General features: G+C 54.6%; 1 protein-coding gene across 4 annotated transcripts in view; it reads left to right on the top strand.

The window, feature by feature from the left end:
- ITGB4 (integrin subunit beta 4) overlaps window positions 1-16,884 on the top strand; it is a 57,225-nt gene that overhangs the window by 25,634 nt on the left and 14,707 nt on the right. For all 4 annotated transcript variants that reach the window (XM_073312084.2, XM_073312086.2, XM_073312087.2 and 1 more), the window contains exons 12-29: window positions 565-641; window positions 907-1,118; window positions 2,140-2,243; window positions 2,688-2,786; window positions 3,862-3,991; window positions 4,176-4,298; window positions 5,314-5,420; window positions 6,689-6,722; window positions 7,453-7,641; window positions 8,276-8,379; window positions 8,780-8,838; window positions 9,702-9,725; window positions 9,947-10,095; window positions 10,192-10,371; window positions 11,026-11,174; window positions 11,913-12,117; window positions 13,580-13,740; window positions 14,877-15,057. In XM_073312084.2, the coding sequence (XP_073168185.1) occupies window positions 565-641; window positions 907-1,118; window positions 2,140-2,243; window positions 2,688-2,786; window positions 3,862-3,991; window positions 4,176-4,298; window positions 5,314-5,420; window positions 6,689-6,722; window positions 7,453-7,641; window positions 8,276-8,379; window positions 8,780-8,838; window positions 9,702-9,725; window positions 9,947-10,095; window positions 10,192-10,371; window positions 11,026-11,174; window positions 11,913-12,117; window positions 13,580-13,740; window positions 14,877-15,057 (2,287 nt within the window). The remainder of the gene's footprint in view (window positions 1-564; window positions 642-906; window positions 1,119-2,139; window positions 2,244-2,687; window positions 2,787-3,861; window positions 3,992-4,175; window positions 4,299-5,313; window positions 5,421-6,688; window positions 6,723-7,452; window positions 7,642-8,275; window positions 8,380-8,779; window positions 8,839-9,701; window positions 9,726-9,946; window positions 10,096-10,191; window positions 10,372-11,025; window positions 11,175-11,912; window positions 12,118-13,579; window positions 13,741-14,876; window positions 15,058-16,884) is intronic.

Genomic DNA, 16,884 nt, shown 5'->3' on the forward strand with positions numbered 1-16,884 from the left:
CCCTTGCAGCTACCAGCTAATGGAGATTCTCCTTTAGCTCAGGTAGCCAGGGTTTGTGCTTTCAGAGCAGGAATTCTGTCCTTGCTGCTGCCATGAATGCACAAATGGCTGGGGTGAGCAGTGTAGTATCAACTGCAAAGAGGTTGGGGGCTGTGGATTTGTTTCACCATTGGAGGTCTGGGGGTGGAATGGAGTTTACAGATGTGTCTGCTCGGGGTGCTGCGGGCAGCATCTCCAGGCCTTTTGAGGTGGGCTTCCCAAGTGAAGTGAGTTTATTGTTCCCAGCTTCCTGTGGAACAGATTCCTAATCTCGCCAAGGAGACATTTTGCTACAGCCTGTGCACAGAGCTAGGGATACGGTACCTGCTAAAAAGAGCTCCCCTCTCATCCTGCTGAAGATCTGCCCAGCCCCCACCCACCTTCTCTTCTTCATGTGCCCTCAGGGGCCATCAGCAGAGGGTCCTAGAGACCCTAGAGCCTGCTAGTCCATCTTCTAGGGACACGTGACTGGGTCTGAGTCCCTGGAGGAGGGTCAGTAACGTCCCCTCTCGTTTTTGTTTACAGCAAAAGATCGTTGGGTCATCAAGGTGCAGTTTCAAAGGGGACTTTGTCTGTGGGCAGTGCGTCTGCTATCCAGGCTGGTAAGGATCCTGTCCAGTGCTGCTCCGTAGGGGACACAGTCCTGGAAACCTCCTCCTCCAGGCTTCAGTTATCAGTGGAGGTCAAAAGATCTTGGCTTAGGCTTTCTCACCCTGTATGTGATGGCTGCTCTCTCTGTGGATGTGAATCTCCCCACTGGGTCCGGTGCCAGGGATCTGTCCCCTGATGGGTCCCCTGGTACCTCGGGCTTCTAAGGCCTCTCAGTGTGTGTGTGTGTGTGTCTCTCTCTCTCTCTCTCTCTGCCAGGCGAGGGGACGTGTGTAACTGTTCCACAGCCTCTTCCAGTGATAACCAGGCCTGCATCCGCCCTGGAGACTCAGAGCCTTGCTCGGGGCGGGGTGAGTGCCTCTGCGGGAAATGCCAGTGCTATTCTGAGGACCTGACCCAGCGCTACGAGGGTGACTTCTGCCAGTTCGACAACTTCCAGTGCCCACGCACCTCCGGCTTCCTCTGCAATGGTGAGTGGGGGCCAAGAGGCTGGCGCCTGCCCGCCTGCAACACGGCTGCTAGCTGGCCTCGGGGGCTCCTGCAGCTCCTTCCCTTGGGGCGCTGCCCAGGCATGATTTTGGTAATGAAGCAGGCGCAGAGCTTTGCCATTCACACCCCTCAAGATGTGCGCTTCAACGCCAGATGTGCAAACACCCCCCAGTGCAGGGGTCAGATCTGGAGAGTTGGGTCAGGACCCATCTCTGCAAAGAGCTTTTCTGAACAGGACTGTCCGAGAATGGCTGCCAAAGCTTGTCTCGTGTGACCCAGACATCCCTTAAGAGTTAGAGCTAAATACAAATACTAAATCCAACACGAAGCCTGGCTTTCAGCCCGCACCTGGAACAAATCTTGCTGCTCATAGGGACTCTGGGGAGAGAACCCAGGACATGGGGCTTTCAGTAAATAGGCCTCTGCTCCTTGAGCTAAAGGAGATTTCCTTTAGTTGGTGATGGTAGTTGCAGTAGATCCTTTTATGCACTAAGAACCAGCTACTAGAGAGGGACATGGCCCCACCACCCGCATCCTGAGCCGGAAGGTTACACTGCAAAGCACAAGGAAGGGAGTGTGCTTTGCTAACCGTAGAGTTGCTTTGGAGCCAGGGCCATAGTGAAGGATTGGTGCAGCTCAGGTCTGATTAGAGCCCTGGGTCCTGGCCCACCCCTCATTGAAGTGAATGGAAAGATGCCCATTGATCTGAATGAAACTGGATCATGTCCCTCGTCTGTAATCAGTATAATCAATTGCTTCTTTGCACCATGCAACCAACTATCCCTTTTCCTCTCCCCCAGGGAGAGGAGGGCAGGTGCCCTCAAAGGGTAAAGTAGGAGGACAAAGCCCAGCTATCTAAGATACAGTGAGGGAATCCTCTAGGGAGCAGCTGGGATGGCTCATGGGATTGAGAGTCAAAGGCAGGAATATCCTCAGGGGATCAGGAGCTAGGGATGCTGCCCAATTCAGCACTCACCTGTAGCATCCGCTCTTTCTCTGCAGATCGTGGTCGCTGCTACATGGGTCAGTGTGCATGTGAAAGTGGCTGGGGGGGCCCTGGCTGTGAATGCCCCACAAGCAATGACACCTGCATCGACAGCAAAGGGGTAGGTTACTGAGTGCGGGGCGGGGGAGGGCAAACTAGGTGGAGGCTGGGTCTGACTTTCCTGCTGCCCTGGATCCAAAGGGTTCGGGGTCAGAGAGAGATCTGGATCTAATTAAGCTGGGGCGCTGGATGGCCTGAGAGAAGCAAGTGCAGCTACGGGTAGCACAATGCTCTCCCTGGCCCGGTGCTATCCCATGAGTGGGGGAGTTTCTTCCTGACCCCAGTTGATGATCAACTCCTGCCCTGACACATGAGGATTTGATGGACCGTATCATTTTTATCCCAGCTGGTGTCACTGTCGGTAAGTGATGGGGATGGCGGGGGAGAAGTTGACAGGGCAACACTGAAGGAGAGCCGCTGCTCTAGGACCTCTGTTACCAGCAGCGCTAAGTGAGGGCTTATCACTAGTGTCGGAGGCTGATCCTGGCCCCTTCTACTCCTGCAGGGGATCTGCAATGGCCATGGGAGATGCGAATGCGGCAGGTGCATCTGCGACAAGTCTTCTCCGTACACGGATCTCACCTGTGAAATCAACTACTCCCTGGTAAGGCTCCCAGTTCGATGGTCAGAGACCAGTACTCCTAATGCATCACCTCTCTGCTCACAGCCTGGCTCCTGAGCCTCTGGGGGAACATGGGGCTCTTGAGAGGGCTGGGGGGAACCCCAAACGAGGCCAAGAGCACATACAGGCTAGAAGCAATCTCCTGGGGATGGTCCTGCTTTCTCCTCAGGCTCGTTAGAATGGTTTCCATCCTGCGGCAGCAAGGCTGGTGTGGCTGCTGAACGGCCACAGAAGGCTCTTAGCCAGGTGTGTTTAGCTCACCGATGCTATTACACTGATAAATACAACAGTATACTAAGATATGTATTCACAGGAAGGGAGCATGCCTAGTGGTTAGAGTGTAAGTCTGGGATTTAGCTCCTGGCTTCTATTTCTGACTCTGAGACACTTAACTTCCCTGTGCCTCGGTTTCCCCAACTTTAGCTACTTCTCAGGGGTGTGGGAGACTCAGGTTGTTAATGTCTGTGAAAGCTCTCTGAGATCCTCAGATGAGAGCTGCTACCTCAGGGCAGAATATCAGTGTTGATTATTTTATTGACATGGGGCTGATTCAAAACCCCAGATCTAAATATCTCCTACATTTGGGAAAGTTTGGCTCTGGATCAAAACTTTGTGACCCGGGGCCGGTCTCTGTTGATACACTGCGTGCATTGCATGGGTAAGTGCATGTGTTTGAATCTGGGGTTTTGGTTTTGCTCAATATAGAAATTAGGAGCCAGTTGCCAAAATCTAAATCTGGGTTCAGATTCCAAATGCCATCTTTGGGCCCAAAAGGAAAAGCATCCAGGATTGTCTGGGATTTCAGTTTGAATCCGTAAAGGGATTAGAACTGAGCTGAGCTGGGTTCCCACTCACCTTCTGCTGCAGAGTCACTCTTTGTATGTCACCGCCGCACACTTTCACTCTAGTCCCCCCCAGTCTGATGTCCCCTCTCCACCCCTGCCCCTACTCTGATGATGAGGGCGCATGAATTGTCTCCCACACTCATCCTTCAGAGTCCGACTTTGTCCCTCCCTCTCTCCCTCTCACCGTCCGATGTCATGTCTCTGGTGCACAGGTCGTGCTGGGGGTGTGCGAAGACATTCGAAGCTGCGTCCAGTGCCAGGCCTGGGGGACCGGGGAGAAGAAGGGGCAGAAATGCAAGGACTGCCCTTTCAAGATCCAGATGGTGGATGAACTGCAAAAAGGTACTGAGCCCTCAGCCTGCGGGTGTCGAAGCTGTGTGTGTGTATCTGATGTGGCTTGCCCGAGCCCGGACTGCGTGCATGTGCGTGCGAGCAGCGCCTAGTACAATGGGGCCCAATCCCAATGGGAGCCCCTGGGTGCTACCTCCCATGACAGCAGTTGCCCCCACCCCTGCTCTCTCTCTAGTGAAGGAGGTGAATGAGTACTGCTCGTTCCAGGACGAGGAGGACGACTGCACCTACCGCTACACCCTGGAAGGGGATCCCAGCACACTGCACAACAACACCATCCTGGTGCAGAAGAAGAAAGGTGAGCGGGGCCCTGTTGGGGGGAGGCGGTGTGGCTAAGGCTCAGAGCTAGCAGGGCCTTGTGCCCGTGCCAACCGCTGGTCGCAGCTCAACTCTCTCTCTGCCCCTTGCGGGCCTCAGGGCTGCAAACACTAAGTCTGAGATCCCCTCCGGTGACCATCCTAGAGGCCACTTCTCTCCGAAAGAAGTGTATGAACTTGGGGCTAGTGAAAGGAGCCTCTGAGAGGGCTAGAGCCTGCCCCATCCACAGCACAGGCCCAGCATGGGCAGGGGAAGGTGCAAGCTTCCCTCTCGCTGCCCTATGGGGCCCCTGCAGGGCCAAGAGCATGGCTCAGTCTGCAGCTCACGTCTCCAAGAACACCTGCAAACCCTGGCTTGCCTGCCCTGCAAAGGGGAGTGCACTCCACAGCAATAAGCTGAAATATCGAGGGACCCCCTGGCTGAGCCCCCAGCCACTTCTGGCCCATGGCTTGTCTCTGCACCTGTCCGTAGCACCCTGAGCGCATTGGTGGGGTTGTACAAATAATGCTAAATGATCTGGCCAGGCCGTGGTCACTCAGCCAAGGCTGCCAGCAGAGGGGCCTGGTAGTGCCCATGGGGATGGTTACTGGGAGCTGGTTATCATTGTCCCCTGGGAACTGGACTGAGATTCCCCCCAGTTCATCCCACACAGGCAACCCAACAGCCATCAGCTGGGAGCATTTTTCAGTCACTCCCGCCCTAGGCTGGCTTTGAACTGGCTCCATGCTGGGGAAGTGAATGAAGAGCTGGCAGCCGCCTCTCCTTGCCTGGCACTTATGGGTGTCTCTGTTAGTGGGTACCTGGGGCAGTCGCAGGGACGTTACCGGACCTAGGTTTGGCTGCACCCTCCCAAGGAGAATTTTGGCCTGCCCTCTCCCATCCCCCCCATCCCTTTCTCTGGCTCCACTCTCCTTCCCTCTCCCTCTCTTCCCACCCCAGACATGCTGGGTCCTGCTGCCCCCAATTAACCGCTAGTTCATTGCTGCTGGTTGCAGAGTGCCCACCAGGAAGCTTCCTCTGGCTCATCCCCCTGCTCATTTTCCTGATGTTACTCCTGGGGTTGCTGCTGCTGCTCTGCTGGAAGTACTGCACTTGTTGCAAGGTGAGATCTGGGTCCCGCCGTGCGGGGCTGCACTCAGACCCCCGGGGCAGGTGTGGCAGATGCAGGGGAATTATCCAAGGCTGAAATCCTAGCTATTGGAAAGCAGCCTTTCAGACCCATCTCTCGGAAGACACTTTACAAAAGGCCCCGCTGCGCCTTTGCTGATCCAGCTGGGAAGCCAAAGGGTCTGAATGTAATGTAATTTGGGGGAAAGAGGGCCAGTTCCCATTGGAACTGAGGGGAGTTTTGCCAGTGGCTTCAGTAGGAGGTAGATGGGAGCTGGCATGTGCCAAACGGTCCCGGCACATTCGTGGCTGTGTCCCCCTTAGGGTAAACACTCCTGCCCACGAGGGACAGCAGTTGCTCTGTGGTTTCGCGGGCAGATGTCTAGGCTTTCTGAACGTGGTTAGCTCCTGGGGTGTTCTGTCCACACAACCGAAAAGAAGCCATGTTAGAACACAGTGAGCTAGGCAGGGTGTTTAAAGGTGGCTACTTCTGTAGTGTAGAGCGGGTCAAGGTGAGGAAAGGCCACTGGGTTCTGACTGTATTTGTAAATCCCACGGCTTGCTTGCCGATCTCTTTTTAAATGAAGCCCCTAGTTTTGTGGGCCTGCTACCAAATGTGAGTCATTTTGCGGGGGTCTCCAGAGCGATAACTGCCTGGCTGTGGATGCTGCTACGCTAATTGGGGAGTTAACAATGCAGAGGCCCTGGTGGCTCTGCTGTACCTAAACACCCACTGCCCACCCACCCGCCAAACAACCAAATGCAGCATTTGCCAGAGGAGAACATACATTCTCTCTAGGACCGAAGTTCCCCCGGAAGTGTGGGGAGGAGACAAGATGTCTCTTCCACATGGTGTCCATGCTCCAGCACAGTTGCTGCTTAGCAGGGTTTCCGTGAGCAGTGTGGGCAGGGATTTCCCCCCAGAGGCAAGGCTAGAATGGAAGCCTGCCATGCACGGCTGAGGAGTTTGCAGCCGTCCCCCTTGCTGCTGTCGTGTGCACAGGCCAGGATGGCATGGGGGCTACGGGAGATGGGTGCGGGAGGCAAAGGGACCTGGCCTCAGCATTCCCAGGGGAATGATGACATGGGGTTGCCAGCTCTTGGAGACTGCACAATTTGTATTCGTGCCCCCCGCCCCCCATGGCTTCCTGTTGCTGATCTAACCCTCTCCAGCAGCATGGGAGGGAGCATTCTTTTGGCACTGTGCTCTAAGGAGCTCCTGGCCATAGGGGGACTCTCCATTTCTGTTTTTTTGTCTCCTAGGCTTGCCTGGCCCTGCTGCCCTGCTGTGCCCGAGGTACCTTGTTCTGGGGGGAGGGGGCCGCTTTCAGAGAGGGGTAGGACGGGAAGGGGCTGGGCAGGAGCAAGACCCCCAAGTGGGGTTAACCCTTCAAGAGCTTGAAAGGCTCAGCAGGGCAAAGGTTCTTAGTGGAGACCATTAGCCAATGGCCTTGGTGGGAGACCGGAGGGCCTGTGTGTGCTCTCTACGGGACAGAGCCGGGGCTGCTGCTAAAGTGCCCCTGGAGCGCGGCTGCTGAACGGGCATTGTTTGTTCAGTGGACAAGCAGGATGTCCTGCTGGGATGATGCACCCTGGTCCCCCATGAGCCATGCCAGCTCTGGGCAGATGCCGCTGGCATCCTGGGCTTGTCACATGCAATAACAATCCCTAAGAGCAAAGCGCCAAACCTCAGGCAGCAGATGGATCGAGGGTCTCCTGGAAGGTCCTCCTGGGGACAGTGATCTCGGGAGGGGTAAGTTCCACAGGGCCCAGGAAGAGGTTGCAGCTGCTGTAGAGAGAGGACGGTTTAGTGGCCCCTTATTGGCGTCTTGGCAGAGAGGCCATGGATGAGTTGGGCCATGGCGTCAGAGCTCCCCAGCAGGGCAATGTGTTGGGGGAGCCTGCTTTGTGGATAAACAGAGACAGTCTGTCAGTCCAGCTCCTCCCAGCAGCACCACATGTGTGCAGGGCAGAGCCTGAGCCTTGGAGCCCTCTGGGCTTTAACCTGCTCCCCCCTCGCCCTGCAGGCCGCACAGTCGGGTTCAAAGAGGATCACTACATGCTGCGGCAGAGCCTCATGGCTTCGGACCACCTGGACACCCCCATGGTGCGCAGCGGCTCCCTAAAGGGCAGAGACACCGTCTGCTGGAAGATCAACAACAACGTCCACAAGCCAGGCTTCTCCTCCCACACCGCCACAAACCCCAAGGAGCTGAGTGAGTGCTAATGCCGCGCGGGGCCTCCCACTGACGCCAAAGGGGAAGAGGGTTTGGCTGCCTTGGGATCTCCTCCTGGCCCTTCACTATCCCCAGGTCCTAGTTAGCTCCTTTCCCAGGACAGCACCCCCATTGTGAGGAGACTCCCCTTCCCTTTCTCTTCTCCCGCCCCCAAGGGATAGACGCCTGCCCCTCAAAGTATATCCCGTCTCAGTTGCAGTGACTGCGAGGGTCCCCCGGGCCCGCCACCATGAGCATCCCTAGATGTTCCAGCCTAGAACAGCTATTCCCAGCAGATGCCCCATCTCTACCTGCTGCCTTAGTTCAGCAGACTGCTGCCTGGATTCAGCTTTCCACTCTCCCTGCTGCTGCTTTGGGAGAGGTGAGGGAAATGGTCACTCTACTCCTCAATCCAGAGTGGCTGCTTCCTTGGGCTCTGGCTGTGTCTTGCCCAGCACTTACTGGTTGTGGCAACTGATGGTCTGAGCACTGTGTGAGCCATCCGAGCCCTGGAAACTAGGCGCTGCTGGCTGGGTTGTGGGCCCCCAAGGCCCCGGCGTTGCCTGGCTCCCAGCTGTTCAAGGGGTGGTTTCTCTGACAGTGAGGGGGTCTGACCGGGGATTCCTCTCTCCAGTTCCTTATGGCATCTCATTGAGACTGGCCCGACTTTTCACCCAGAACCTCATGAAACCGGACACCCGGGAATGTGAGCAGCTGCGCAAGGAGGTGGAGGAGAACGTAAGGGGCCAAACCGTTCTCTCTGGGCTTTACCTTTTGTGGCAGAGGGAGCCAGGTACAGCCAGTGTGAGCTGCGGCTCTGTGACTAGGGCCAGGAAAGCAGGAAGCCGGTTGGTTGCAGCCAACAGGGCTGGGGAGTGGATGGAAACAGACATCGATTCTGAAGGGCTTGTCTTACCGAGGAGGTTCTCTCTGCCGGGGGTTTGCCTCCCTGCCGAGGATGGTACAGACAACAGGGAGGCCCTGGCTTCTCTGGCTGGGGTGGCACAGAGAGGTGGGCAGGAGGATGGGGTTGTAGCGAGGGAAAGGGCTGAGTGGAGCTGGCTCGGTTTGCTGGCTGCATGGTGCCTGCCATGCTGAGTCCCCGTGGGGCTGTAACAGACTCTCTTGCTCCTTACAGCTGAACGATGTTTACAAGCACGTTTCTGGTGCCCACAAACTCCAGCAGACCAAGTTCAGGTGAGTGACCCAGGGACAGAGCGGATGTAGGGGTGCTGGGAAGAAGGGAGGGCCTGGAGCACCCAGGGCTGCAAACTCTCCCAGTTCTGACCCCAGGGTGGGCACTCTGACCTAGAGGGGCACCTAAACTCTGCATGGGCAGTTTCCGAGGAGTAATCCTTCCCAGCAGCCCGGGTGCAGTGGTACCCCTAGTACCATGATGTGAATGCCAGGGATTCACACGCTTGCCATGGGCCTCCCAGCACACCCCCAAAGGCACCCATGGGCTCTCTGGACTACTTCTGGCTCCATACATGGGGCTAAAATGCTATGGGTCTAATCACATCTCACTGAAGTAAATGACAAAATTCCCATAGACTGCAGTGAGGACCCGGTTTTGGCCCTGTAAACATGGTATCCTATCAGCAGGGAGAATTGTTCCCCAAGGTTAACTCTTTGTAAACCACATCCCTGGGCACTGTGGACTCTGGAAAAGCTGGGTCATAGGGAGCAGCAGGACATGTAGGGAACAGTGCTGGGGGTCAGCAGCTCTGGATGACAAAGTAGAGATGCCCTGCGTGGAACTTGTCAGCCAGAGACTAAGGCTGCGTCCCACAGTATGTGGGGCTCTTCGGAACTCGCGATCGTTTGCCACGCATTGCACAAGAGCAAGGACAGAAACTGTAGCTACAGGGAAAAGTCAGAGGTCGGACTTGAACTCCTGCCTTCAGTGGTCCCATGAGGGTGCTCTGCTGCTGGAGCCAGTGGAGCCGCTCTCTTAGTGCTATCTTGCTTTAGACAGACTCTGGATACTTAGAGACCTTCATCCCTCCCCAAGTGGGATTTGGTGGGGTTATTCACTTGCTGGTCTGTTTTTTCCCTAGGTTGCAGCCCAATGCTGGGAAAAGGTAGGTGGAATGTTCACGTCTCTCTCTGTCCGTCCGTCTCTCCGTTCAACTCTGCACTCCTCACCTGTGCGGGTGTCTGTGCGTGGTGTGTGTGTGTATGGGCTGATTGAAAGCTTTGATGGCTGACTAGTGCTGTGAATGGCTGGTTGGAAGAGGCGTCTGATGACCGAACAGGGGCAGAACATGAACTCCTTTCTCTCCTTCCCCTGACTGGGCTGCAGGCAGGACCACACAATTGTGGACACAGTGCTCACTGCTCCCCTTTCGGCCAAGATGGAGATCGTGAAAGTGACGGCGAAACATGTCTCTCAGGAAGCTTTCAATGAGCTGAAGGTGACGCCGGGTTACTATACCGTGACCTCTGACCAAGGTAGGAGTGGGGTTGAGCTTATTGACCAAGGCAAAATAGGGGTTTGTGAGGAGGGACCCTCCCAGCTATGCCCTTTCACCCTCTCCACCTGCGCAGATGCCCACGGGATGGTGGAGTTCCAGGAAGGTGTGGAGCTGGTGGACGTCCGGGTCCCACTCTTCATCAGGGAGGAAGACGACGATGAGAAGCAGTTGCAGGTGGAGGCAGTTGAGGTCCCCATGGGGACAGCGGCGATTGGACGCAGGCTCGTCAATATCACCATAATCAAAGAGCAAGGTGAAGGGGGCGGAGGGGGTGTGATAAGAAATTCTCAAATCTAGGTGAATAGCTCCTAAGTCCAGAAAGGACCATTCTGATCTAGTCTGAGCTCCTGCACAGCACAGGCTGGAAACCCTCACCCAGGGATTCCTGTCTCCAGCCCAGTGATTTGTGTCTGAACTAGATCATCTTGATTTGAAGACAAGGAGGGAAGGAGAATTTCCCAGAGCTGGTCCCTTCCTTCCTGTGCTGTCCTGGCTGGCAGCCCCCATCCGCACTTAGATGGCTCGTGCTTTCAGCAAAAGCCGTCGATCATGAGGCTAGGAGAGACTTTTTAGCTGGGTGTGAAGGGATAACTCCAGATTTCCTCTGTTCCTTTTTTGGGGTTCCTTCTCCCTGACCTTCCTCTTTCACACCCTTTTTTCTTTCTTAACTTTTACGTAATCTCTGAGTGATGCCCCCAACTCCATCTTTCCTCCTGGTGTTTCTTTTTAGAAACTGCGCTGTTGAGACTACCGGATCCTCAGGTCTTTTGCGACAGTTTCTTACTAATATCTTCAACAGTATGGTGGCTTTAAAGAACCCAGCTCTATTCAGTTTGTGTGTGTTTCTAAGAAGCCTCCATCAGGTATTTGTTTGTTTCACACGGTCCACCTATCTGACTTCTTTCAGCCAGCAGCATCATCACCTTTCTGCAGCCAGCCTACTCTCACAGCCGCTTCGACCAGGTGGCCAGAATCCCTGTGCGTCGGGAGATCGTGGAAAACGGAAAGTCCCAGATCACCTACAGAACTCGCGATCTCACCGCCAAGGATGGCAAGGTGAGGACTGTGCTTCTTGGTACTGGTGGAGCTGAGCATGGTGGCATGAAACCCAGCAAGCTGGGACCAGTAATTACAGGGGCTGCCACAGCAGAGACAGATCCCAGCAAAATGAATGAATGGTGACTATACTCCAGGGGGTGGTGGGAGAGATGTGACCTGGAGGTCTGAGTGCAGAATGGGGGCCAGGAGCTCTTGCGTTCTCTTCCCAGCTCTGTCCCGCCAGGTTTGCCTGTTGGAGGCCTGGGTTTGTGGCTAGTAAAAATGTCACTCTTTCTGTCATCTTGACCAGCCTTCTGTCATGCTTGTGATAATGGACTGTTTGGGAAAGCCAGGATAAATCAGGAAGCTCCCCAGCAGGAATCATGTGCTGGTCATGTCCTGCAAAGCTGCCTGCAGCAGGGTCAGCCTGGAGAGGTCCTGCTGTATAGACTATACTGCAGGAGTGATAGCACTAGAGAAGGGAGCGTGTGTTTGTGTTTATATTACATGAGAATACAGCTGGGTTCCTTTCGGAATCTGCTACAGTACTGAGCAATATTCCATGGCTATGTGGAGGGTTGGGGGGACCACACTAATGAGCTGGATGGATGTGGATGGAGAGGGGGCGGGCATGCTGATGAGACATGTCCTGTGGATGCAGTGTGGGGAAGGACTCAGTAATGAGCCATGTCCCCGGGGATGCTGTGGCTAGGGAGTAATACACTATTTAGCATGTTCTTTCTTCTCCTCTCCCAGGACTACATGTTCGTGGAGGGCGACTTGGTCTTCCAGCCTGGGGAGATGCAGAAGGAGGTGCAGGTGGCACTGCTGGAGCTGACCGAGATAGACGCCCTTCTGCAGAACCGCCAGCTCAAACAGTTTGCCGTGGATCTGCTCAACCCCAAGTACGGCACCAAGATCGGCAAATACCCGCAGACCACGGTGACCATCACCGACCCAGGTGGGTGTGCCGCCGGGGAGCCATGCTTTTCCTGCATCGTCAGGTTCTTGTGCCGTGTGCTGCTGGCAGATTGAATGACTCTAGGCCAGGGAAAGTAGTACGAGGCATGTAATCACTACAGTGAGTCATGAGATGTGTGGCCTGAGCTACCAGAGATGCTCCTTTGCTTTCATGGGCGATGCCCTTGTCTCAGCATGCTGCCGGTCTGGGTCCCAACCCCAGCTGCCTGGGGCAGTTAATGAGACAAGGTAGATGAGGTGACATCTTTTACCGGATCAATTTCTGTTGGTGAGAGAGACAAGCTTTCGCGCTAGGGTGACCAGACGTCCCGATTTTCTAGGGACAGTCCTGGTATTTGGGGCTTTGTCTTATATAGGCACCTATTACCCCCCACCCCGTCCCTTTTATATTTTCCTGTGTCAGTTCATTCGAGAGCCTAGTGATTGTCTGGTTGCAGCCACATAGTTGTTGTTGGGCATTTAGTGCACTAGATGAGGTGCACCGTCCAGTTGTGATTGGCTCGTGTAGGAACCCGGGACCTTGGAAGGTATGTTGTGGGGGTGTTGATCGTTGTAGCCGTGGAGATATGTCTGCAGATTTTGCATGTTGTGCTGGTGTATTTCAGGATATAGTTTTGGTTCCCCCTGGTGGTCGCCGTGCCTAGACCGTATCTCCCTCCCAGAGACTGGGAGGAAATGGATCATGTGAATTGCAAACCGAAGTGGAATTGGTTTCTCTGTTTCCTTTCCCTGTGGATCTGGGTGCAGGTAGCAGGGGTTTTGGGGGAGTCGATAAACCACATAGTACTGTCTGCAGCGTTAATGTTTTAGTCCCATGGGGCTCCGTGGGGTTTAGATACCTGTGCAACCACACGTGAAGTGGCCCTTCCCGCATGAGCCAGGCTATATGGGTTGAACGGGAAGCCCTATCAGAGAGCTGTGTATTCTCCTCACTTGTTGGGTAGATGGTGATAATGTCATTATTAGGTATGTACTTGACACTGTCTGAGTGGTTTTGTGGAACTGTGATCCAAAGGAGAAACCATTATTGAAGCAGGATAAAATGCACAATAGAAAAGCCAAATGCTTCCAGAAAGCCAAGCCAAAGCAGCTGGTGTATTCACGGATTCATTTCCGGGGCACAAGCCCCGCATGCATCACAGAAGAGGCAGTGTGGCTCAGCAGCTAGTTTCGGGGACAGGACGCCTGGGTTCTATTCCTGACTTGCTCCGATTTGCTGTGTGACCATGTCACAGTGCCTCTGTGTGCCTCAGTTTCCCTTCTCTGCAAAGTGAAGAGGATACTGATCAGCTCCTCAGGGATGGCTTGAGACCTAATGTAGTAATGGCCGTAAAGCACTGAGAGAGCTGGAGAAGTGGTGATGTAGGTTGTCCCATTCTCACTCCGTCCTGCTAAGGGATGGTCACTGATGCACTCATGGCATTTCACTCTCCCCACTGCAGAGGTTGTAGATGACATACATATCCCAATTGGCCTGGGCCAGTTCCCTCAGTCTCCCAGAGGCAAGCTGGGTGTACCGCTCAATCCAAACGCCCAAACTCTAAGCTCCAGGAAAATCCGTTTCAACTGGTTACCACCGCCTGGCAAACCCATAGGGTACAAGGTAAGGGCTAAACCGGTTCCTGGGGTGGGCATGGACAGCCCATCATCCTGGGGTGTCATGGCCACTCCAGTCCAATGATCCTTCATCCTGCAGCGGGGGAGGGGAGAGAAGGTGCTGGAAGGTGGGAGGGCATCATGGGCGCATGAGCTCGCATAGAGCTTGATGGGTGGGAGCAGCATGTCCTGGGTGGATTCCCTCCAACCAGATCAAATCTTATTCAAGTCCAGTAAGGGAAAGTCAGCAAGGGGCTTATCTCTCATATGAAGCCTGCCTGTCTGTCTGGTGTGGGGGTGGGTGGGGCTGGGGTGGCCTTGGAGTTTGTGGAAGGGAAAGAACATGTAGCTCAGGGGAGAGCCAGGCATAGTGCCAATCTTCCCTGCTCACCTTTGTCAAGGAACCTCGACCCTTAGCTCCAGTGTGCCTCGCTACTCCAACCCTCTCCACGCCCCTCCAGTTCAGCCACTGCCCCTCATTCCTTCTCTGATGCATATCCCACGGTCCTTAGCTCCAACATAGCTTTGCCAAGGCACAGGGAACTCAACCTGCAGGACCTGCCTTGCCGCCGCCTCTCTCTCCTGAGCGGTAGCGGCTAATCATGCCTGAGCAGCAGAGCCCACTGGGGACTCAGACATATTTCCCTTAGATGTGAAGTTACATTTCTCCAGCGGGGAAAGGCCACTGTGTTCTCACTGCACTCCCAAAGAGGTGTTGCTAGGGCATGAGGGATTAGCGGGCAGAGCTTCCTGCCAGGGAAAATGGGGCAAACTCCATCATTTAGCACAGAAAGAACTAGCCTAGGCAAAGCTCCAGAAAATGTACCGGAGGGAACAGTCCCGCACTGGGAGTGGGCAGGACTAGATGGTCAGTGTTGAATGTAGGGTGAACTCCCCCATCCCGTGCAGACTGTACACCACTTATTCTCTCAAAATAGGGCTTCATTGGTGCATGGGTCTTCTCTGACCACTTCTCTGACCATTGCGTCCTGCTGTACAGAACACTCACTACCCCAGCCTGCCAGAGGCAGCGGGTTTCATGAAGTTTGCCCCTGGTTTATAATCGCTCTTGGTGGCAGGGAAGAGGAACTGAAGGAGAATAGGGGAGGGGAGAAGTACTTATGGTTTTCCCTTCGATGGTAGGTGAAGTACTGGATCCAGGGGGACCCTGAGTCGGAGGCCAGGCTGATCAATTCCACAGTGCCATCAGCAGAGCTGAATAACCTATACCCCTACTGCGACTATGAGATGCAGGTCTGTGCCTACAACAGCATGGGCGAGGGGCCCTACTCGGATGTCACCCACTGCCGCACCCTGGAGGACGGTGAGCTGCTCCCCCTGGCTTGTTCCCACAGGCTCGCGTGGTGTTTGTGGGGATTATATCCTAGTGGCCACCTGATGTGGCCAGAGGACACCAAACCCTGTCCCGTGTATTGAAGGCTGATGCCTCATTGGAAATGTCTTCAGGACAACCTGGTCTTTTAAAAGGCACAATCTGGTGGTCTGCACCCAGGCCTGGGAGCCAGGAGTGTTTGAGCGTTTGCTACCAGCGCTGAAATAGGTGCCATCTCTGGCTTTGGCCCAGTCACTGAACCTCTCTCACCCTGTGTCCCCAGCTGGGACACCTTAGTGTGTGTCTACACTGCCTCTGGGAGTGAGCCTCCTAGCCCAGGGCCACAGACTTGTGCTAGTGTAAAAACAGCCAGGTAGCCATTGCCAGGAGCTCTCTCACATGCACACACATGCTTGAGAGCCCAAGCTGCAACATCTATATCACTCTTTTTAGCATGCTAGCCCAGGGGTGGGCAAACTATGGCCCAAGGGCCTTTTTAAGCCGGCCCATGAGCTCCCACTGGGGAGCTGGGTCTGGCTTTGCCCCGCTCCAGCGATCCAGCCAGGGCACTGGGTCATGGGCTGTACTATGTGGCTCCTACGTGCTCCAATGGCGCCCTCTGGTGCTCCAATGGGAGCTGCAGGGGCGGTGCCTGCAGATGGGGCAGCGCGCAGAGCCACCTGGCCATGCCTTCACGTAGGGGCCAGAGAAGGGACATGCCACTGCTTCCAGGAGCCACTTGAGGTAAGCGCCACTCGGAGCCTGCACCCCTGAGAGCCTGTCCTGATGCTCCAACCCCGTGCCCCAGCCCTGCTCCCCCTCCTGCTCTGCAAACCCCTCAATCCCAGCCCCGCCCCAGAGCCTGTACCCACAGCCAGGAACCTGCACCCCTTGCTGCACCCCTGCCCCAGACCTGATCCCGCCCTCTGAACCCCTCGGTCCCAGCCCAGAGCACCCTCCTACACCCCAAACTCCTCATCCCCAGAGCCCATACACCCAACCAGAGCACTCACTGCCTTCTGCACCCCCAACCCCAATTTTGTGAGCATTCATGGCCCGTCATACAATTTGTATTCCCAGATGTGGCCCTCAGGTCAAAACATTTGCGCACCCCTGCGCTAGCCTGCGTCTGTGGACCTGGTCTAGGAGACTCACTCCCTGGTGCAGTGTAGACGTACCCTTATAGGCCTCATTTTTTTTTAAGAGCTGAGCAACCTCCATACCAAGTGATTAAACTCAAATCCCATGTGTCCAATGTTTTATCCCATTCTCATCACTTGGGGTAATGGGGATATTCCCCTGCCTTTCCCGCAGGGTTCTTGTGGGGATGAACTGGTTAATGAAGATGAAACACGTTGTGTGAATGTGTTACAAAGTGCTATAGGTCCAAGAACTGCTCAGATCCTCATAAATGGAAGAGTATTTACTTCTCCGGGTACCAATCTGAACATCTTACTTCATCTTGTATTGCACCAGTCAGTAGTCGGGGATGGCTGTTTTATTAAATCTTGCCATGAAAACAACAAAAAAGCAGAAGGCCCCAAACAAATGGAAACCTGAAATATTGATCACAGGATTCCTATTGCCCAATGACAGCCGGATGTCTTATGAAGCTCTGAATGGAGCTAGAGGAATAAGGGATTTTTTGGTTCACTAGCAATTCTGAAAAATCAAAAGAACAGAATAAAATAAAATTGCGGGTTAATCAAAACATTTTCTTTGATCCCAAATGTAACATCTCACTTGGGTTTCAAGCATTTTTAAATGGTTTTGATTGCTTTTTTTTTTTTAAATAAAAATGACAGGAAATTTTGAAAC

Source organism: Lepidochelys kempii, chromosome 14 (genome assembly GCF_965140285.1).
Source record: "Lepidochelys kempii isolate rLepKem1 chromosome 14, rLepKem1.hap1, whole genome shotgun sequence".
NCBI classification, from domain to species: Eukaryota; Metazoa; Chordata; order Testudines; family Cheloniidae; genus Lepidochelys; species Lepidochelys kempii.